A 24000-nucleotide genomic window follows, 5' to 3' on the forward strand; every position below is an offset into this window, starting at 1 on the left:
ATTACACAGATGAAATAATATAGATGAAGCATGTAAAGAAGCAGCTTGGTAATTAGACATTGTGAAATGTCTCACATATGCTTTTATTTTTGTGATTTTTTTTATTTTTTATTTTTTTTATTATTATTAAAAAGTGTTTTGGGTTCGCTACAGTCTCCTTGGCCTACGACAGAAAATAATACAGACTCGTTCCTCATTTTGTAAAAATGATCCCAAGTTGTGTGTTCAGAAATAAACTTACAGTAAAAATGGCAAAATGTTCAAAGACACCGTTTTGAAAGTACAGCCACAAGACTTTCAAAACACAATTAGATGACATAATCTAACTCCTGATGAGCATTAAAGCTGGTAACTTTCTCATGATTTACACAAGGTTACCAGAAAGCTACTGTTTACTGAAAATGCATGATAGAAGTGCATATGTTTGTCAATATAGAAAAGTAGTCATATGTGCCAGTGTGCAGATCCAGTCCTGTGACAACATCCCTGTGCCCCTCGCAGAGTGCTTGGGTTTGTTGTAGTGCTTATTATAGGCCTTTCGTGTCTGTTTTGCATCCTAATATTTCATATTCCATTGAATACATGTAGTGGATGTATGTTGTGTTTGCGTGCACCGGTACAGGTGTGGTTCACCCATGTGTTGAGCTGGTATCTCAGACAGCATCAGTTCATCATTCTGCTCATTGGTTTCAATGTGGAACATAATGGGTTTTTTGAAGGCCGTATTTTGAAAAGTAGTCAGTTAAAATAAAACAAGCTGATAAGAGTTTGGGTGCTATGCAGTAAAATAGATTTCATCTGCTGGTATGATAATCTCATGCTGGTCATCACATAGGCCTTCACATGTTGTGTTTTTTTGTTTTTGTCAGATTTGTCTCCAGCAGCGCTGCAGTGCTCCTGTGGATCTGTAGAGCAGCCTCAGAAGAAGAAAACCCCGCCCCCTTCCAGGCCATGCCCCGCCCAGCCCACACAGAGGCCACGCCCCACACCCTCAGTCACGCCCAGAGCACAGAAACCCCACGGTATTAAACACGTCTTACTGTCCATTCATACCAACAGTCTTCTGAAAAAACAATGATTTTTTTATTGCGCTAATGCTCCTGTTTTTGGGTTTCCAACACATGCATGTGTGTGTTTGTGATGTTGTGAACTTGGATATTTTGTGGTTTGCATATGGTGCATAAGAGACAGAGGAAGGAAGTGCACGCAGCTCAGACTATCTGCTTCCTGAATTCAGCTTATAAATTGCATCATTGAAGTTATATTTCATTCAGTCCTAATGCAACTCATTCAATATACTCTTTACAAATTCATACTGATTTGAGGCAGTTTGTCCGCTCATGCACATACACACTTCATCTTCTCGACTCAGTTGTGTGTGTGTGTGTGTGTGTGTGTTTGTTTGTATCTCGCCGTGTAACCGCAGCACTTTTCGCACGCTCATCTCTGCTTCCTGTTCTCGGTTCAGGAAGCCGGCAGTTTCTCGGACAGCTAAAGTCTCCCCATCTTTCTTGTAATCTTAGCTGGTTTTCTTTGCATGCGCGGTTGGATCGGGAGGATGAGTATCCGAGGAGAGTCTCTGGGCTGCGAGCGGAGGATGAGGAACGGGTCTGTTGTGATGGAGATAGAGCTGATCTGAGCGTCTTCTCTCTCTCTCTCTCTCTGTGTGTCTGTCAGTGCCCCCTAAGCCTGTGCGCCTGCTCGGTCTCGTCCCTCCAGCGCCCTGCCGGCCCCTGCCCAGTCCCCCTCCGAGAGCCAGAGTCCCGTCTACAGGGCCTGTCCACAGCTCCAGGTAAGATTTGAGCTTCGTCTGTGTGTCAGAACCTCTATCTGTACACACTGTGTGAGCAGAGACTCGGATTCAAGATGTAACATTATGAAAATTTCTTATCACAATTATAGTGACCAAAATGATCACCACGGCTATCAGTATTATCGTGGTAAAATGTGCTGGAAATGTTAAAAAAAATAATCACACATTATTCACCAAGTTTTATATTTAAAATCAACAAACAACAAATAAAATTACTTTTTGTTTGTGTAAACACTAAAACAATAAAATTACCAACGATGTCCGGATTTTAAATGACAACATGACTGACAACAGTTTATCTAATAACATGTACGGAATGTTCAAATAAAATGTTTCATAAAACGGTAAACCTCACATTTCAGCCTTTAAATGAAAAGGGTTAAGTCAAAATGATATTTGATTAATAAATGACTATATGCATTTTATCTGCTCCATAAATAATTCTAGATACCTTATCTGAATCGTTTAGAATCCACATAAGCTTGTTTTTCATCAGCCGGTTAAAATCTACAGCAGGGCTTGCAAATCCAGTCTGTATTTAGTCCAAACAGAAACCACACAAAGGCTGAATGTGAGTCTCTGACAGCAGGTGGCGCTGATGGAGCAGCAGAATTACAGCTGTTTACCTAAAAGAACACTACTTTATTACGTATTACATAAAGCGAAGGTGAAAACAAAATGCCATTGAATCTTTTCTGAAGACAGTCAGAACCTTCAGAGGTACATTCATATAATTAACTCATTCATATAATCATTTTTATAACTCCCTAGAACTCTTTAAAAACTGAAGAAAGCCAGAATATCATAGAGGCTTCAGACTCGGCGTCTAGCACAACACGAGCATTTAAATAAAAATGTTTTATGTTTGTTTGTTTGAAAAATACTTCTAAAAGCTTGAATTAGTGTTAATTTTAACATTCACTAATACACTATTGACATCAAAAGTTGTATCTTTTAATGTTAGTTTAAGGTGTCCTTGTTACATGTACTTACTGTTATAATAACAATAAATTATGCCTATTTACATGCAAGTAACCCTAAACCAAACCCTAACCATATAGTATGTACATGTAGTTAATTAATATTACTCCTTACTTAAATGCATAATTACACTGTAACAAGGACACCTTAAAATAAAGTGTAAAATAAATAAATAAAATGTTGTATGTTTGTTTGGTGGCACTTTACAGTAAGTTTTTATTTGTTACTAGTACTTAACCATGTAAGTTAACATTAAAAATAACAATGAAAAATGCTTCTAAAAGCATTTATAATTTCAACAGTAAATTTGTATTTACTAATACACACAGTTGTATCTTTTGATGATATTTTAATGAACCCAAGCCAGCATGAACTAAAATAGAACATTTGTGAGTCGTTGTTAGTTGACGTTAGTTAATGCATTAAGTAATGTTAACTAATGGGACATTCATTGTTCTTTATCTGTAAGATCCTGGGTTTCTATCATGGTCCAGTTGCGTAAACACAGCCACTTTAAGACGGTGTCTTAAGAATTAGTTGGACTAACTTTGAGTTTTAAACTTGAACTCTAAAAGGTTATGACTAATGGCTAACTAAAGCTTATGCAATTGGTATTAGGATGCATTTTCGTTGATCTGTTCACAAGGATGATGTTAAATACAGGTGTAAATGGGTCTAAAACGTTTTGAGCTTGTCCATTTTTGACCACTTTTAACCTTTTCCAGAGGTATTAAAAATGCATTGTTTTTTGTAGTCTTGGTGCTTCTGTGGCTGTTTGAACACATTCGACCGCATAAGATGCCGCTTGCCACCCACTAACCTCATACGCGAGTATTATGGGATGTGTTTTAAGAGAGCACACCAAAACAATTGACTCCAAATTCACTGTGTTGTGCCAAAAACACAGATTATCACTGACTGTCAATGAAATTTTATTAGTATCCTTTCCATTTGCTTGCTTTCCCACTCACTCACAATCAGCAAAATGGCTTTGTTCACTCTTTGTATTCGTTCTCCTCTCTCACGATGAGTGTGATGAAACAGGAGGGAAGCGTCTCAACAAAACCAGATGCATTTACAATGCATGTTAGTGTTAGCTGTGAACTGCTCGACTGTCGCTGAAAACACATCTCCACCAGTTTCACAAACGAGGCTTAAGGCTAGTCCCAGACTGAAATGCATGCTTTAGCAATCTCGACTAATAATAACTTGCTCTGACATATTTTAAATGATGTCAGTACCATTGTTTTGTCTCAAGATGCACTCCAGTAATGTTTATTTCTAAGGCATTTTTGCTTAGATGTCCTAATTTAACTAATGCCTACACTCTTCAAAATAAAGGTGCTTCATCAGGATGCCATAGAAGAACCTTTTTGTCTAAATGGTTCCATAAAGAAGCTTTAACATCTTTTAACCTTTCTGTTTCACAAATGCTTCATTGTGGTGAAAGAAGGTTCTTCAGATTATAAAACGCTAAGAAAGAGATGGTTCTTTGACTGAATGGTTCTTTGTGGAACCAAAAATGGTTCTTCTATGGCATCGCTGTGAAGAACCTTTTAATAAGCACCTTTATTTTTAGGAGTGTAGCCCTGTCTTAAATTAAGCTCTATCTGTGAAACCAGGCTCCAGGTGTAAACAGGGCCTAAGCCACTTATTTCACACCTTTGACAAGATGCCAAACTGCTTTTACATTTTTAGACCATTATTGTGTCTTTATCTTGTAAGGTTTCCGATTCTGGGCCTCCAGCGGAGGAGCGACCTCCATTGGGGAGCCAACATGGATTCTCCAGCTTTTCGAGAGCCAGACACCAGTGATCATCCTCAGCTCAGCGAGACACCAGTGGCAGATGATGCACTTTCATTCAAAGCATGTGAAATCTCTGAGCTTTTGAGATTGTCCAGCTTAAACTCCTTCCAGACGGACTCTGCCAATGACTCTGAGATTACAGAGGAACTTCAGAAAGAGCGTCAGAAACACTGCAGCAGCGGTTTGGAGGGCAATCGCAGCGACTCAGACGGCGAGCGTCACGAGGGGAGCAGCAAACACGCAGACGGCGAGGAGGAAAGGTCACAGGGTCACGAGGGGACGGAGGCCAGCGGAAAGATCCCCAACCGGGACAGCGGCATCGACAGTCCGTCCTGCGGAACGGAGGCAGAGGGCTTCCCCAGCGAGGACCGCATCGAAGAGGAGGACCGGAGCGCCAGCCTGGCCACAGAGACCCCCGGCGGAGACAAGCGGGACTCCACGCAGGACGAGGACAGTGATCTGGACGAGGGGAGCGGCGAGGACCCCGAAAGCCTGGAGGTCAAGGTGAGAGCGCACACCTGTGTTTGGGAGAGGTGACTAAAGCGTGCACATCCACTCACTTTGAGTTTGACGTTAGCACCACAGGCGAAGCTTGACGTCTGAGCTCGGGGGGGCCAAACCAAGCCAGTAAACTTGCTCAGTCAAACCTTTAAATACATTTAGTATTTCTGTAGTAAACGTACAGATTCACATTCCGTGTACCATTTAAGCAGTTTTACTATAATTGCACAGAGCAGCAGCAGCAGGTGCGTGAGGTTGCCATGGCAATCAGATACAGTGCACCTGAATTACTGGTAAAAGCTGTGCTGTCTATTTTGCTGCGCTAGCAATAAACACGTCGAATAGAATACATTATAAACATGTTTGTCAACACAATCGCAAAGTAGACTGCTTTAAAACAGATTTCGCCATTTATATTCTGAAATCTATATCTAGGTTCTGTTCTGTGTGCATTAAATTACATTTGGATGTAAATAGTCCTTTTCCTGACTAGGGATGCAACGATACCATTTTTTCAGAACCGATCCGATCCGATCCTGAAAATCCTGAGTATCTGCCGATACCGATCCAATCCGATATCAGTGCAGTTTTTTTTAAATCGATGTAGAATTTCTATACTTCTGTGTGTGTTACTCTTTTGTGTGTTAAACACAATCTACTACATATAGATAACTTCATTTTAATGAAAAATAACAAATGAAAAAATATGTAATCATAATCTATGACAAAAATACTATTATAAACTTGGTTTATAATACAGCAAAAGATACTCTAGAAAAATCATGGGTGCACAATAATTTTATAAAACCTAGTGAAACATTTTTATTTCCAAATAAAAGTGAATAATTGTAGGATTAATCTGGTGAAATTATACACATTGCTCTTTGTATTGTTGTAAAATACATTCATGAAAAAACAAGCAAATACATTTATATATAACCTACTATAAAATTAAAAGACATTTCTTTTAAATCTATAGCACAGTAATGAAGGCAGCAACATATGATAGATAGGACAGAACAAGAAAGCAAAAAGTATTATAATAAGTAAGACTCCAATATAGAGCAGCAGAAAGTGCTTATGTGCATCCCGTGCGCAGAATGATGCTCTTGAAACGACACGGAGTCACAGCGCAGCCCTCTGAGTCCACATAGAAACATTCAAAGTACAAAGAGATATTGATGCGTAGTGTATTAAATCTGTGCGTACGTTTATCAAGCGTTTTCTTTTAACAGTTTTAAACCTCAGTAACTGTGCGCTCTTGAAGAGAGTTTGACTGTAGTAACCGAACGCGACGCAGTTTGATTGCTGAATGGAGGATCGGAGAGGAGAGTTTACCTGAACTTGAATTTAAAGACTTAAATATTCATCTGTACCTCAGATTAAACTATGGAACAGCTTCAGATCACTTGAAATATAGTGCACGGAAACTTTATGGCGCTTTCTAATGTTTTTGTGCTTTCATGGGGCTCAACAATAACACAGAATAGTATGCGCACATTATCGGATTTGGATCGGTCTCATCTGACCGATACCCGATCCGCAGAAAATGACCGTATCGGAGCCGATACCGATACTTGAGTATCGGATCGATGCATCCCTATACATGACATGAATGTAAAACACTGAGCTGCTGCAATCTTGTGGATCACCTTTGTGAGATTGTCTGGATTTATCAAGCATCGGCATCTTCATCTGACTTTTTGGTCAGGTCCAGATTCCTCTGCAGTTGTAAAAAACTCTAAATATCCATTCTCGCCATGCAACGGGCAAGTAGTAAATAACATAGGCTGTTATCCACCGAAATGCAAATTCGTCACGCAACAACTTCTTGCAAATAAGATTGGGGAAGCTATTAGTAAGTATCATTTTTTTGCAAAATAACTACATTATGTGCATATTTACTTTTGAGTTGAACACATTATTAATTATATGTCTTTCAGTGGTTAGGGGAGGCCAGGCCTATGGTTAGCATGTCGATTCTAGGTGTAAAATAAGTGGTGCACATAAACCTACTGGGTTAAAGTGAAGCTTAGAGCTCTTCACAGTGGCTAGGATCTGTTTCTCTGTTTCTCAGTACCTGGGTCACTCTTTCAGTGTGCACAACGGCTGAACTGTGGATCGTTTATCATTGCTTTGGCACAAAATACATTCAGTGACATCTTTCAAATCACATGCATTCATTTCTCTCTCAGAAACACCAAAATCACCAAAACTCAGTGGACCTACAGGCCGATTATTTTTTATTAGTAGTATTTATTTATTTAACCTTTATTTAACCAGGAAAGTCTCTCTGAGATTAAAAATCTCTTTCACAGGAGTGTCCTGGCTAAAATGGACAGCAATACAATCAGTTTCATCACAAATGTACAAAAAAAAAAAAAAAAAAACTAAGAATACTTAAAACAATTACATATCATTGAGTAGCCTAATCTTTCATCTGTGCCTTTACATACTTAAACTATTGAAAGCCTAAACATAACACAAAACTGAATAAGACAGCATTTCTACAGCAATGCCATATTGAAATATATTCCATATGTAAACACTAGTAATAGAAATACTATCAAGACCTTTCGATGTAGCTGAACCCCTGCACAGCTGTTAGTCTTGTAATTTCATCCCCATCTATACAAAAGGGTAAAGTAGGAATAATGTTGGACTGTCATGTAAACATGGAGTGTGTAACATTTACTGCAGTGAATTCTGAACACTTGATTCAAAGAAACACTGTATGCTGCTTCCTGTCGCGGTGTGTTTGTTGGGTGAAAACCTCTGCTAGTGTTATGAAGAACGAAGAGTTTTGGTAGTTTTAGTGCATTTTCAGTGTGAAATTAACTGCGATGTGAAATGAGAACTGCGTGAAGAGTTTTGAAAAAGTGGCCCAAGTATTGAGAAATCTGTCCTAATCAAAATCAAAAGCCATAATCAAAAGCCATCTTCTTTGATAATGTTTTCCTCTTAAATTGTTGCAATGCGTTCTGGGTTTGCCTTCGCTGAGAAGTGGACTTGCAGATTTGATGCCTGCAGTGCTGTCTAGCTAGGTTCCTCTGAAGCACGGTTGAAGATGTCTCATGCTCTCATGCATCAGTATGTGTCACAGACCGGAGGAAGTGAACATTTTAAGTAGCATGCACTGCATTTGTGTTGTGTGGGGGTTGCACTCTGTGAACATGTTTTGCCACGGTGTGTGTGCTCTAGTCGTTGTGTTGGTTTCATTGACCAGAGACGATGGAAACCTCTGCTTATTCAGTTCATGTGTGTGTCTATTCATATAAGCACGTCTGACATCGACACACACACCACACTCATTTATTTGTATTTTTCCTGTAAAAACTAGAATGTATCAGTTCTTTGAACATTTATATAATATAGGAATAACAGTAGGTGCATTCTAGGTCTTAACTGTGTATCTTCTATTTGAACCTTGAAACTCTATTAGGGGAGTAAATGTGTAAATGACATGGTGTTATTTTTTGTGGTTTTCAGTAAAGATAAAGCCTTGTAAATGTTTAATGTTTAGTTATGTTGAAGATTTAGAAGAGTTTCTGTCGTTTTTGAGTTTCTGGGTACCATTCTGTGGATTTGTGCTGTGAAACGAGTCTCAGTTTACTAGCTCCTCTCATATGCTAAATATATGATGAAGAAGATGAAATGCAGTTGTCTTTAACACGCTCTCTAACGCAAGTCTATTATTTGTTTAAGCCTCCTGTTGAGCCACATTCAGATTTTTAACTTACTGAACTTTATTTCTGCTTGAAATTGTAACTTTTTCTCATTTAGGATCATGAATGTGAATGCAAAGTTTTGACACACAGATGTGTTTTGGAAAGGCTGTACAAAAGTTCTTATGAATTAGGTTTCAGTGTATCTGCGCATATGTTTCGTACGTTGTTTAAATGTGAATTGTTCAAATGTGTAGAAACCACATAAGCTTGTTTTTCATCAACCGGCCAATTTACAGCAGGGCATGCAAATCTGGTCTGTGTTTTTAGCCAGACTGTACACAGACTGAATTATTGTCAAACCGGTACTCATTACATCCCTAAAATTATGCATAAATATATGCAACTAACCCTAACCATATAGTAAGTACATGCAGTTATTTAATATTACTCAGTACTTAAATGTATAATTACACTGTAACAAGAACACTTAAAGTAAACTGTAACCATGTCAATTTCTTATGCATTGCATAGAAACCAATGGGGGTCCTTCCTTAAATTCTTATATTTCCATTTCCATTTAGTCATTAAGCAGATACTTTTATCCAAAGCGACTTACAAATGAGGAGAATAGAAGCAATCAAAACCAACAAAAGAGCAACAGTATGTAAGTGCTCTAACAAGTCTCGGTTAGCCTAACGCAGTACAGTAGGTTGTTTTTTTTGTTTTTAAGAGAACGAACATTTGTCCCTTAAGTTCTCCTTAACTTGCTGAAGTTGACTGATGTCTGTGAGCGTGCAGCTTCTCATCAGCTGAGGGTGCGGCTCTGATTATCACCTGCACTCGCTCCACAGGTTCCCCTGCTTCAGGATCCACACACACACACACACACACATCATGCATATATATGCATATCGCTTCAGCTCTAGGCCCGTATTCACAAAACATTTTATCTTACCACTAGTGCTCCTGAATAGCAGTAAACGTTTTTAGCTAAGAGTTTTCTCTTAAAACCTATTCACAAAGCTGCTGAGACACACTTTTACTAAGGAATAGAGAGACGTCTTTAGCTCAGAGTAAATAAAGGCGGGGTTTACCTCGTTGCTATGGATGATGTCAGCATGCTTATGTAAGGCTCCACGCAGCCGGCCCAAAGAAGGTTTCCGGTGGTGGATGAAGGTTTCCTGCGTGCTCGGTCTTTCCAAATGTGCAAAGTTCTTCAATTTAAATTAAACTTTAATCTGACTCCATTTTATCATTTAATCTGACTCCATTTCTTTATGACCTCGTATTTAACTTGAAATACAAATTGATTGCTTGTCCATTTCTAATTTATTATTCTGATATTTGATTATTCTAGTTAACTCTTAACTTTATATTTACTCGTTCATTCGGTTGCTCATGTCTTTAACAAGGATGCAACGTAATCTACTAGAGTCAATAATTACAGAGTAAAACAGAATAAGGTCAAATGTAACAATTTATTATCAGTCAGGTAAATACTGTATGTATTATTTCAATTCCACAGCAATTCAAAGAGATCAAATCATATCAATACAAAACATCGAATTCTCAAAGATAAATCTATGAGTAAAGAATGCATACCTGACTTTATAGAAATACATAGTGTAAGGTATTACACTACGGGCTTCTGACTACAGAATCGCCCCGATCCTTTTGCCACATTCTCTTTAAGTACCTCAGACCAGAATAAACATTCCCCAAACTCGAGCCAGGAACTAACAATTGTAATTTGTAATTTAATCAAGTCGAGTTGGCACCTTTTGGGACAGAAGGTAATTTGCATGAAAACCATTAGGTGCGGTCCACCCTCTACAGTATGCAAAATGTCTCTGAACTCTTAGGATTTGTATTATCTTTTAGTTTACTTCTTATAAGAATGAGACCATTGTACCAGTCGCTCTGAGACAATTCAAATGATACCAAACATGACTGTAAATAACACTTGCATTAATGCAGAACATTAAATTTCTGCTATTGGCCATTCTGAGTGAGTTGAGTGAGTGAAGGATGGGTGATGGGAAGGAAGGGATGAAAAGGAGTTTATGCATATGCGAGGGAGGCATTTTCCCGCATTTTCTCTCAGTGGGATGTGGAGACAGATGTCTGTATGTTAATGCACTGTGTGTGTGTTATCCATCTCGGGAGTCCAAAGTGTCTGAGTTTCTGTAATTCTTACAGATTTCCTCCCTTTGACCACGTGGGTCAATTCCAAATGATTCCCAAAGAGGTCACTTGTCAGACACTTGCTGTGGTCCTTGTGATGTAGTATTTGCAGCTGTGTATGCCTTTAGAAAGGCCTCTGTGTGTACCAGTCTCAGCAGGTGCATGTAGCTTGAACTCAGCAGGTAGATGAACGGGTTCAGGGTTTCACCTGTCTGGTTGAGAACAACACGTGTGCATCCTTTCATTTCTTGAGTCGTTCCATCATGGAGAAATCTCTGTCTGTAGTGACACCTCCCTAGGACTTCCTTGCCTCTTTTGTTGAATCTCGTCACCTTCAATTGTGCAGATTTCTGGGCAGATTTCACTAGGTGAAGGGTTCTCGCTGGTTACATACTGCTTTGTGTGAGACACTTAAACAGCATCTTAATGGCTCAACGATTGACCAATGATGAACTCGATGTAGAAAGCTGTGAGATTTGGCACAAGAACATATAACAAGGCAAAAACATAATATCATGTCAACAAGTGCGAATGGTACATTGGGTCTCTGGTGTCATTTGAGGTCTCATTTTAAAACAGCCAAATCCTCACTACCGCTCTGATGGATTTTTAATGGTAGTGGAATTACAGAATGCTTGGTCTGAGTGGCTTATATGAAAAGTAGCAAAAAGTCAGTGTACCTTACATGTTTATAAAAATGCTATGCATCATTAAAACATATGAAAGTAATAATTAATATTCAATCCCAATTACAAAGGTGTAGACATACATATAATTCTCCAATGCAAAGTCACCTAAGATTTCAAGGTAGTGATCTAAAGTGTGCTTAGGTACGAGAATGGAGATCCTGGATCCTTTGTAATTGTGTGTGTGTGTGTATATGTGTGTGTGTATGTATGTGTGTGTGTATGTATGTGTGTGTGTATGTGTGTGTTATACAAGCTACGTCACATTCGATGGCATAGTCAGGTTGTAAATTTTGTAGTTAATGAACAGAAGTGCCAACACTTCATATTTAATCATTTTGATAATATTTCTGTTATTAGTGATGTGTTGGGAAACCAGCGGGCCCTCTGGTTTGTCAAAACATCCCAATAACAATCGGAAAGTTTAAATCTTTTGAATTTTCATGTCAGATTTGACTCTGCATTCAGAATTATACATCATCGATTTGTGACAGTAGCCATGCAGATGTATTATGTTTTCCATGAGTTGGCAGATGGTTGTAAATCATAACTATTATGTGTGTCTTTCTGAGACTGCCATCATGGGATTAACTAAGTCCTATGTGTGAGAATCTATGTGTTTCTGTCAGTGTGAAGATGGACAATAGATCTTTAGTGGGGTACCACATTTGGAATCTAAGCCATCATTGTTTTCTGTGGTGTGCAGTGTTCAGACTGGACAGTCTAGCTGAGGTGATGATGCGATGGTGGAGATTTGTGTTCTGTGCTCATGTCTGGGAGATGGGTGAAGTCTAATCTATAACAATCTGTGTTGCAAAAATTTAGTTCCGGTGCTAATCCGGAAAGGCCATGTAGATATTTGTGTGGTAGTGTGCTATTGTGAGATGTGACTGGCCTCTTGAAGTGTTATTGCACCCATCTCCTGCAATTTCAGGTTATTTCTAACAATTCCGCCGTCCTGGCTTGATGCAGCTGGCATCAGGTGCCTTCCTGGTATCTCACTTTCAAGGAATTGCAGTGGTCAACCTGAAACAGAACCAAATACTGAGAGAACCACAGTTAATTTTGAGTATTTTTCACCTCCCTTTTAGCATTTTTCTAGAAAATTTAGAAGATTGGGTGGTTAAAATTTTGGTTGGTGCTACCCAGGGACGAGTGAATTGGTTTGCATTCGCTTGTGCCACACTTATTAAAATAAAAACCCAACTCCTCCCTTTTGGCACTGGGTAGCATAGCATATCAATCTGCAACAAGATCTAAGTTGTCACAAATAGAATTCACGTGTTAATTCATTTAAATATGGAAAGGCAGGTTCAGAGCTGATGCAATGCACAATCACTGTTTTTATGTTTTCAAAGGACTATTTGTTTCATTTAGTCTTGCTGATCATTTTCATTAAGACAATTGTGAAATCACTCTGTGGCCACATGGCAATTCTATGCTCCTGTATCTGGTTAAACTGACCAATCAAGATAAACAAATTAAACATAGACACACACATGTAACTTAAAATTGCTATGCAATTCCAGTATTACAGTTATTCTAATTTCACACAAGAGACACGGTCTAGCATGTATGTAGCATCTACAACCTTAAACCTAAGTGTTTCGTACACTTACAGTGAAGCAGTCATGTGTTTCATAAAGAATAAACTCAACTAGCCTATGTGCACATGTAGTAGCACAAACAACTATAATGTGTGTAGCATGCGCACATTGTGTTTAGCACAATTACAAATTTGAAAATTCAAACAAGATCATTGAAACTGGGATGTTTACATATTAAAGTCATCGCTAGTAAGCTGCTAACCCACTAGCAAGTGAAGTCAACATCTGGAGGCCTTGCATCAGCAATGCAGTTACCTCACAAAGAGTTTTACACGAGGATGACTTGTTACATATAAACAATTGGTCTTCGCCTTTAGAAGGTGATATCCTATGTTTCAGAAAATAAGGTGGAGGTCTACCTCTTCCCAGTGACCAACATTTTTCCTCTGTGTGGCCTGTTTTAAGACAGGAACTACAAAACCTGCTGTCTTCACCATACAGTTGTCTGCTGTGTTCTCCTGGAGTTTGAGGTTTTTCATGACTCCCTAATGCTTCCTTTACACCATGCATTCTGGTACATGACTCTGTGCTATTATGGTGTTGCATCACCTTAAGGACTGAAACTGGCACGCTATCTTGAGTAGTAGCACATGCTTTCTCTGAACTAAAAGTTCTAGATTTCCATCTGTTGTATCCCTGTTCTATCCTTGAACCCCAACACACTATTGTTCTGAACGTGTTTTCAGTTGGATCTACTCCATTTGACAATGCATTTTGGACTGGAGTGCCAGCATTGTTCTTTATGAGTTGTAATAACGGTTCGTCATCACGGCTTGTATTTTCTAGACCGGAATGTTCTTTGTATGTTACCCACAGACGTTCGGCGTATATTTCAAACGGCTCGTTGCTGCCCTGTTTAATTTCTAGTATCCTGCCCCAATCCGCGCTTGGTGGTCGTCTCAAGTCTAGCAACGCCAGTTTTAATCTTTCATATATAGCCTCGTCAGATTCATTATTGTTTCGCTTGACTACGTCTCCAGATTTCATTTGAGGGGTTAATTTTGATCGGAGTTCTTCCGGGATGGTTAATAGTGCGATTTGCCATACATCTCTAGTTTCTAATTTGTACACTGTGGCTTGTAACATCAGTGCTTCCCAGTATGGTTGAAATGGCCCTCTTTTGGGCATCATTCCCACGATCTGCTTATGTTTTGAACACTCTTCAAATGTTAATGGACGGCTAATCCTGGTTATTTCATCATTCGCGTTTGTCATGGTTTTGAGTACAGCAACTCTAGCTGACGCGGAGGGCTTTTCGCTGGGTTTAACGTTAGCTCTTGTTATAATCGGACTTCGCTGACTTTGTTCATGTCTCTGAACGGGAGCTCGGTTACGAGTTTCTCTCCGTGTTTGACTCTCTAATGTGGCTACAGCATCATCGTCACTATCGCTGTTTTTATCAGGATCAAAAGTCTCATCCAGTGCTGCTTTCTTAACTGCGGCCACTGGAAATCCGACATTGTCGCAACATTCTTCAAGAGCAGATATATAATTACTGCCTGTTTGGAGTTTCTCCTGAAGCGCATCTATTTTTCTCGCCATGTTTTCACTTTTCCTTGCCCAACCTTGTCTTTCGTATGTAAACGCCTCGACCTGTGCTCTAAGCTTTTGTAATTCATCCGAACGCGCTTTCTCAATTTCTCTGAGACTCGCCATTATGCGCTCATTTTCGGCTAATGTTTCTAGGTCGTTTTTCCGAAGTAAGTAGACAATGGCAGCTGTTGTCTTTTTATCTTTTGATTTAGATGTCAATTTTTCTCCTGCCAAAAACCAGGATATGATTTCATTGTTTTTCCACGTAAGGTTTAATCCTTTATCGTTTAAATGAAGAAGGATATTTTTTATGTGTGCGGCGTGAATTCCCATGATCTCTTGATCTGCACTGCTGCTGTACTGTCCCTGAAAAGCCATGTTTTCTAGCTAATTCTTTTGCCCACCGGATTTTTCGGCTCCGGTCTAAAACAGATATGGGTATACCGACCCGTTCTAAAAATGTGTCTATATGTGAGATGCAAAAAGCTTTCCCTCAACACAAAAGTAAAATGAAGGAACTTACCGCAGCAGTTGCAGACAGGGAAGGAGAAGCTCAAACCTCAATATTCTCCGTCAGTGAGAATCAAAGCGAAATTCGCGCTGGAAAGACGTTGCTCGTCTGTTGCGAGATCACGGAGGCTGGTCACCACTTTGTAAGGCTCCACGCAGCCGGCCCAAAGAAGGTTTCCGGTGGTGGATGAAGGTTTCCTGCGTGCTCGGTCTTTCCAAATGTGCAAAGTTCTTCAATTTAAATTAAACTTTAATCTGACTCCATTTTATCATTTAATCTGACTCCATTTCTTTATGACCTCGTATTTAACTTGAAATACAAATTGATTGCTTGTCCATTTCTAATTTATTATTCTGATATTTGATTATTCTAGTTAACTCTTAACTTTATATTTACTCGTTCATTCGGTTGCTCATGTCTTTAACAAGGATGCAACGTAATCTACTAGAGTCAATAATTACAGAGTAAAACAGAATAAGGTCAAATGTAACAATTTATTATCAGTCAGGTAAATACTGTATGTATTATTTCAATTCCACAGCAATTCAAAGAGATCAAATCATATCAATACAAAACATCGAATTCTCAAAGATAAATCTATGAGTAAAGAATGCATACCTGACTTTATAGAAATACATAGTGTGAGCATTGAGACCCTCACTACGGGCTTCTGGTTACAGAATCGCCCTGATCCTTTTGCCACATTCTCTTTAAGTACCTCAGACCAGAATAAACATCCCCCAAACTCGAGACAGGAACTAACAATTGTAATTTGCAATTTAATCAAGTCGAGTTGGCACCTTTTGGGACAGAAGGTAATTTGCATGAAAACCATTAGGTGCGGTCCACCCTCTACAGTATGCAAAATGTCTCTGAACTCTTAGGATTTGTATTATCTTTTAGTTTACTTCTTATAAGAATGAGACCATTGTACCAGTTGCTCTGAGACAATTCAAATGATACCAAACATGACTGTAAATAACACTTGCATTAATGCAGAACATTAAATTTCTGCTATTGGCCATTCTGAGTGAGTTGAGTGAGTGAAGGATGGGTGATGGGAAGGAGGGGATGAAAAGGAGTTTATGCATATGCGAGGGAGGCATTTTCCCGCATTTTCTCTCAGTGGGATGTGGAGACAGATGTCTGTATGTTAATGCACTGTGTGTGTGTTATCCATCTCGGGAGTCCAAAGTGTCTGAGTTTCTGTAATTCTTACACTTATTAACTATGCACACAGTGATTGGCTGATAGGGGAGGGGTCTCTGACAGAGAGTTATTCATAGAAATATTGTAGAGCGCAATATTATGTTGCCAAGGTTTAAAAATGAAAATGTTGCCACATTCAAATCAAGATTTTAAAATGCAGGCTAATGTCACGAATTAAACAAGTATCTGTTCAGCTAATAGTCAGCCTCTTACATGTGCTTCTCATAGTTAATAAACAGCCTTTTAATTAAGAGTAGAATAATCATGGCTGATAGTAAGACATGCAAACATAAAAGGAAACTAAACAAAGCATCTGTTACTTCTTGCCCAACTGGTTAATAAAAACAATTATATAATCAAAGGAAAATATGGAGTTGGGATAACCTCCAAAACCAAAGGTGATACCTTTATACAAGCTCATTATTTAGAAATGTTCTCAAATGTTTATTCCGAGGCAGGTCTTCGTGACCTAGGACTCCGCTTCACTACTCTAACGTTTCACAGATTGAGGAGCTAGTTTTAGTGCTAAAATGCTTTGTGAAGGAGTCCTAAATTTAGGACTGAAACACCCATCATTTTTAAGATTTTCTCCTAAATCGGTGAGTTATGAGCTACTTTTAGCCTGAAGATGTCTTGTGAGTACAGGCCCAGACCTGCAGAGTGTGTTCAGGTGCGAGTCAGCTGATGGACAGCGGTTAGTCAGGGCCGAGAGAGACCGCGGGAGTGTTTTTGTGCCGGTAAGGTGTGACCGGAACCGCGCAGCAGGAGTCGCCCAGAATATGAACACACGCATTCACCAAACACACGCCCTGATACCACTGTACACACCACAAACGGCCGCTCTGGATTCCTCACACACACACACACACACACACACACACACACACACACACACACACACACACACACACACACACACACAGCTCTGGTCTTTCCTGTGTTTCCTGGTGTGAGCAGCTCATCTGCTGTAGGAAAGGTGTGTGTGTGTGACGTGTTGATGTGTTTTTAATAGCATGCTGTCATACAGGATGTGGGATGAGCTGCTGTGTGTGTGTGTGTGTGCATATGAGCGATGGATGCATCTATCATGGCTGCCTGACATTAACACAAGCTAGATTAACTGAGGTGAAGAACACTAATTGACCTAATTTTCCACATTTTTGCACAGTTGAACTTTGATTTGTTTTGGTCTGACGGACCATATTCTTGAATATCACAAAAACAGTTCATCACAAGACCATTTAAGATGGTTTTCTCACTGATGATTCTCATTCATCAGTAGTCATTTTTATATAATGCAGTGGCTTTTGTTTTTAATAAAAGCCTGAATTAAAGGCAGAACTATTTACAATTGTATTATTTTACTGTATTTAAATCACAGTATGAGAATGAGAGATTGGGGAAAATGGGAAGAATGACTTATAATAATAATAATAATAATAATAATAATAATAATAATAGGTTACACTTTATTCATGCGCAGTACATTTTTTCTCTTTGTTTTGGAAGTAAAATATAACCTGGACAGATTATAATCATCCATATACCATAAAATGTCTGTAAATCACAGTTTCATCAATCCATCTAATTCTACCAATGAAATGGATACATTTACAAATGTGTCCCTGCAGCACAAAAGCAGTCATGAGTAGCACAGGTATATTTGCAGCAATAGACAACAATACATTGTATGGATCACAATTATACATTTCTCTTTTATGACAAAAATCATTAGGATATTAAGATCATGTTCCATGAAGATATTTAGTAAATATATCAAAACTTTTTTTTAAAGGAGATTTTCTCAATATTTAGATTTTTTTGCTCCCTCAGATTCCAGATTGTCTAATAGTTGTATCTCAGACAGATATTGTCCTATCATAACAAACCATACATCAATGGAAAGAGTATTTATTCAGTTTAGTGACTGGTTTTGTGGTCCAGGGTCACATATGTAGATTTATTTAAATGACCACATCCATTTGAGCTAAATATGATTCTTTCTAATGTTTTCAGCTGTGTGTCAGTGAAGATGGCAGTGCATGTTGATGTGTTATGTTGTCAGGCGTATCTGCATGGTGTGTGTCCTCCCGTTTCCTGTGTGTGTGTGTGTGCGCGTGCTGACATCAGAAACATTTTAATAAAGACATGCGGTCACATTGTCTCACTGATGGACAGTGCAGTAACTAGTTAGAGAAATAATATAACTTTTTGCAGTAACTAAACAAGATTTCAGTAATAATATTACAGTTACTATCCACAAAACAGCTAGTTACTTGCCTCAGTCATTCTGATTTGGAGTCCAACAATCCAATAATTATTAGATTTATTTACATAACTTGCACAGGCTCATACCAGTCCCCAGTGCAGCAGGCATATGGAATATGAAAACGCTTACATTCAGCAGATGGAAATATTGCTGTTACATTGATTTTGTGAGGAGAAGAGAAGGTCTGGCATTACTGTACTCTGGCGTTACACAGCTTGCCCATAGCCCTCTGATCCTGATAGAAACGGTATAAAATCTTTTTAGAGAATGAAACATTTTCTTATGAACTTGTGATTTCTTTTGATAAAATACATCATGGAATATAGTCGTATATGGTATAACGGAGACATTATAGCTGCAATTAGCTTCAAGCTACACATGACAATTAATGAGATTGAGACAACACTTTTACTCAAAGTTACTATTAATCACTTGAGGTTTTGTGATCACTTCTGACTGTGATCCAGTGTGGATTTTGGTCAAATGACGAGGCAGAAATATATTGTTAGTAACATTCTAGAGGAATTTTATGGGGAAGATATGCAAGTTCTGGTGGGGCGTGAAAGACAAGTCATGTTGCCAGAAAGTAATACATGTACATTTAGTCATTTAGCAGACGCTTCCCTGTTGAAAAATCCAGCATATGCTGGTTAGGTATGTTTTGAAGCATGGCTGCTGGTTTGAGCTGGTTCTTAGCTGGTTATGAGCAGGCGGGACAGCTTAGACCAGCTCAAACCAGCAGCCATGCTTCAAAACATACCTAACCAGCATATGCTGCATTTTTCAACAGCACTGTAAAAAACGATCGTGATTTAACGGTAAAAAACTGTGAAAATGCTACGGTAAAAACCTGTTACATGGTTAACGGAAACTTCCTGTAAAATTTACAGGGAAAAACCGTAAACTGATGTTCCCAGAATTCCCTGCGTTCCATTTCAAATTCTGTTTGAATTTGACGTTTTTTCTTTGAAATAACTATGTTTCTTCTTAGTTTTTTCTTATCGGTTATGTTTATTAGGGTTGTATGTTACATCTAATGTTGTTAAATTAATGTTTATAGCATATTTCATTTTAAGGAGTCTCACCATGATGGTGTTTAGTGCTTGTGTGAATGACACTGTGCACCTTCTGTATATTCTATTGTTTAAAAGTTGCTTGTGATGGGCTTTGGCTCATCATGTGACTTTCTCATCATCACCTGCATTTGGTGGTTATCAGTGTATTTCAAAAGAACAAAACAGATTTCAGTACTTTAATAGATTGGTATATTAAGATTATATCAGTTAAAGAAATTACGGTATTTAACTGTAAATTTAAGTTAAAACTGTAAAACCTAAAACGTTGCTACTGTATTTTATACGGTAACCACAGCTGCCAGTATTTTACTGTGAATTTGACAGATTTTTTTTTACAGTGAGGGTTTAATCCAAAGCGATGTACAAATGAGGACAATAGAAGCAATCAAAATCAACAAACGAGCATAAGTTAAATAATAACTAAATAATTATAATAATAATAAGTAAAGTAATAATATTACTTTTGAGAGGAGTAATTAGTAATGAGCAATATTAATTTTTTTTGACTAACTAGCCCAACACTGCTGAAGGACAACATTACTTTCCTGTGTTCGTCACTGTGTAAGAGTGCAAGTGGTAAAATGCATTCTGTCATTTGAAGGAAGTTATAGTTTGTTATCAGGCGTGTGGCATTTGTAAACAAGAATTGTTGTCTTTTTTTAGTTTGACTGAAACCGATGTGCCTTCCTGTCTTGCTCTCTCTATCTCTCAGTCGCAGAAGCTGTTGAACATCGCTAAAGAGTTGCTGCAGACAGAAGAAGCGTATGTCAAAAGACTCAACCTGCTGGACCAGGTAACACACACACACACACACACACACAGATCACTAGTCCTCCATTTCCCCTTTCATCTGCGTTCAGGGTATTCAGAGTTTCTGGTTATTCACATTGAAATAAGGAGTTTTGTGTTCACGCAGCTTCCTGTTTCTGACACTTCCTCTAAGTTTATTTCCTCTACAATCAATGATTTTTGATTGCTTGGGGCAGAATGTCATCTAGGCCATGTGTAAACCCACAACAAGCTTTCAGACCACACTGTCATGTGTCTCCATCAAACATTGCATTTGAGAATCATTGAGAAGCATGGTGAGAAACGCTTGCTCCTTTTGTGTTTTTCTTGTGCTCAACCTTTTCATTTTAGTCCATTTGAGCTGTAAATGAAAGTGGTGATTGATGCAGCAAGACCAACGTCCTTCTCATCTAAAAAAGGCCTAATGAGAAAGAATTACGGCAATTGTGACCATGGACCACAAAACCAGTCTTAAGTGTTATTAAATAATCTTTCCATTGATGTATGGTTTGTTATGATCGGACAATATTTGAAAATCTGGAATCTGAGGGAGCAAAAAAAATCTAAATATTGAGAAAATCTCCTTTAAAGTTGTTCAAATGAAGTTCTTAGCAATGTTTTGATATATTTACGGTAGGAAATTTACAAAATATCTTCATGGAACATGATCTTTATTTATTTAATATCCTAATGATTTTTGGCATAAAATAAAAACTGATAATTTTGACCCATACAATGTATTGTTGGCTATTGCTACAAATATACCCCGGATACTTAAGACTGCTTTTGTGCTCCAGGGTCAGAATTATAATGAGCTAATAAATTTCCACTCAAATCAATATTCTGTGTCCAATTATTGACTTGTGTAGCGAGCAGCCATGTAATAAGGGTATAACATGATACAAGACCCCTCCGTTTCATATTGACATCCTGATATTTTGCAATAACAACCGGCTATTTTACTTGTCATTTAGCTGGAAGAAGGATTGCTTACAGTTGATTTCTTCTATATTTTATATAATCATCAAAATAATTAAAAAGCATTTTAATTTATAATCAAATAAGTTGATTAAATCAGATTAATAAATCAAATAAAAGTAAGTCATGCCACTTATTATTATTATTAATCACATGACATGATTGATTTCCATGAATGACTTAAAATATTGATTTCAGAAGAAAGCATTTCAAAATCTTAGCTGTTTATTATGTATTAATCCATTTCAGTGAACAATTGTTCTAGCAGACAAAGGTGTGCACAACATTACCACAGACCTGCTATTAATACTGAAGCGTCTGGTTTACAGGAAATACCGTCGAAAACTGAGGTGCATTTGTATGAAACGAGAGAGAAAATGTTTCAGCTCCATAGGTCCATATAGTGCAAGTGAATGGTGACCAAAACCTCAAAGCTCTTTTCTGAAGCGTTTGAATTAGACCGAAATCTTACTAAAGTTGATTTGAAAGTTGAAATTGGCTCTATCCTGAGCTATAGATTACTAACAGTTATCCCTGTATCATTTTGTGTGTGTGTGTGTGTGTGTGTGTGTCCAGGTGTTTTGTGCTCGTCTGACGGAGGCTGGCATCCCTGCTGAGGTTATCACAGGAATCTTCTCCAACATCTCCAGCATCTACCTCTTTCACCACCAGTTCCTGCTGCCTGAACTACAGATACGCATCACACAGGAGTGGTGAGCACACACACACAACTCACACTTACTCACTCTCACACACACACACACACACACATCTCGTAGGTGTAATGGTTTTTATACTGTACAAACTGTATGTGCTATTGCCCTACACCTAAACTTGGCCCTCACAGGAGACTGTTCATTTCTACTTTCCCCCCAGAAACTCACTCTGTATGATTTATAAGTGTTTTGAAAAGTGGGGACATGGGTCAATGTCCTGAAGAGTCACCTTCACCTTGTAATACCTATCATACCTGTGTCCTTATACACATTTATGTCCTCATTTGTCACAAAAACACGTGCGCACACACACACACACACACACACACACACAGCAAAGCAAAGTGTGTTGTGTTTGAGATGGTAAATCAGTATGTGGTAGTTGATGCTGTCTGGCAGTGAATTGTTAGTGCAGCGTGTTTATAGTGGATGTAAACGATGGTTCCTCTGCATGGACACCTGTGTGACGTCCCATATCCACTAAAAGCACCAAACAACAGCTGTTTCAAACACACTGCAAATAAATTTAGTTCTGAGAGAAGCATGTGAGTAATGATGCTATTTTGATATTGTGTTTTCTGATGCAGTCAGTCACATACAGGCATTTATAAGCACGAGTTAAGTGTGCTTTCTGAGGCCTGTGTGTGTGTGTGTGTGTGAGAGAGGGTGTGTGTGTGTGTGTGTGTGTGTGTGTGTGTGTGTGTGTGTGCGCGCGTGTGGGTGTGTGTGTGTGTGTGTGAGAGAGTGTGTGTGGGTGTGTGTGTGTGTGTGTGTGTGTGAGAGAGAGAGAGAGCGAGAGAGAGAGAGAGAGAGTGTGAGTGAGAGTGAAGAGTGTGTGTGTGTGTGCGTGTGTGAGAGAGTGTGTGCGTGTGGGTGTGTGAGTGAGAGAGGGTGCGTGTGTGTGAGTGAGAGTGTGTGTGAGTGTGTGTGTGTGTGAGAGTGTGTGTGTGTGTGTGTGTGTGAGAGTGTGTGCGTGTGGGTGGGTGTGTGTGTGTGTGTGTGAGTGTTTGGGTGTGTGTGTGTGTGGGGGTGGGTGTGTGTGGGTGTGTGTGTGTGAGAGAGAGAGAGAGAGAGAGTGTGTGTTTGTGAGAGAGAGTGTGTGTGCGTGTGGGTGTGTGAGTGAAAGAGGGTGTGTGTGCGTGTGGGTGTGTGAGTGAAAGAGGGTGTGTATGAGTGTGTGTGAGGGTGCGTGTGTGTGTGAGTGTGCGTGTGTGTGTGTGTGTGTGAGAGTGTGTGTGAGTGAGAGAGGGTGTGTGTGCGTGTGTGTTAGTGTGTGTGAGTGAGAGTGTGTGCGTGCGTGTGTGTGTGAGAGAGAGTGTGTGTGCGTGTGGGTGTGTTTGAGGATGTGGGTGAGAGAGAGAGAGAGAGAGAGTGTGTGTGTGTGAGTGTGAGTGTGTGTGTGTGTGAGAGAGAGAGAGTGTGTGTGTGTGTGTGTGTGTGTGTGAGAGAGAGAGAGAGAGAGAGAGAGAGAGAGAGTGTGTGTGTGTGTGTTTGTGTGTGTGTGAGAGAGGGAGAGAGAGAGAGAGTGTAGTGTCAGCCACTGTGAGGTTTTTGACATGGACACATATTACACTGAAAAAAGACATTTGGTAACAACACAATATTTTATGAAAACATGATTATTGTTCAGGCAAAAAAAAAAAAAGTAAAATAGTAATTAAATATTTTTTTG

The 24000-nt window shown here is 38.9% G+C and overlaps 1 protein-coding gene across 3 annotated transcripts in view; it reads left to right on the forward strand.

Annotated features, from left to right (window-relative positions):
- LOC306848683 (FYVE, RhoGEF and PH domain-containing protein 3-like) overlaps positions 1-24000 on the forward strand; it is a 63583-nt gene that overhangs the window by 25197 nt on the left and 14386 nt on the right. For all 3 annotated transcript variants that reach the window (XM_079383374.1, XM_079383376.1, XM_079383375.1), the window contains exons 2-6: positions 870-1022; positions 1678-1792; positions 4520-5105; positions 20558-20638; positions 22189-22325. In XM_079383374.1, coding sequence (XP_079239500.1) covers positions 870-1022; positions 1678-1792; positions 4520-5105; positions 20558-20638; positions 22189-22325 — 1072 coding nt within the window. The remainder of the gene's footprint in view (positions 1-869; positions 1023-1677; positions 1793-4519; positions 5106-20557; positions 20639-22188; positions 22326-24000) is intronic.

The sequence above is a fragment of the Barbus barbus genome, assembly GCF_936440315.1.
Source record: "Barbus barbus genome assembly, chromosome: 28".
Lineage (NCBI taxonomy): Eukaryota > Metazoa > Chordata > Actinopteri > Cypriniformes > Cyprinidae > Barbus > Barbus barbus.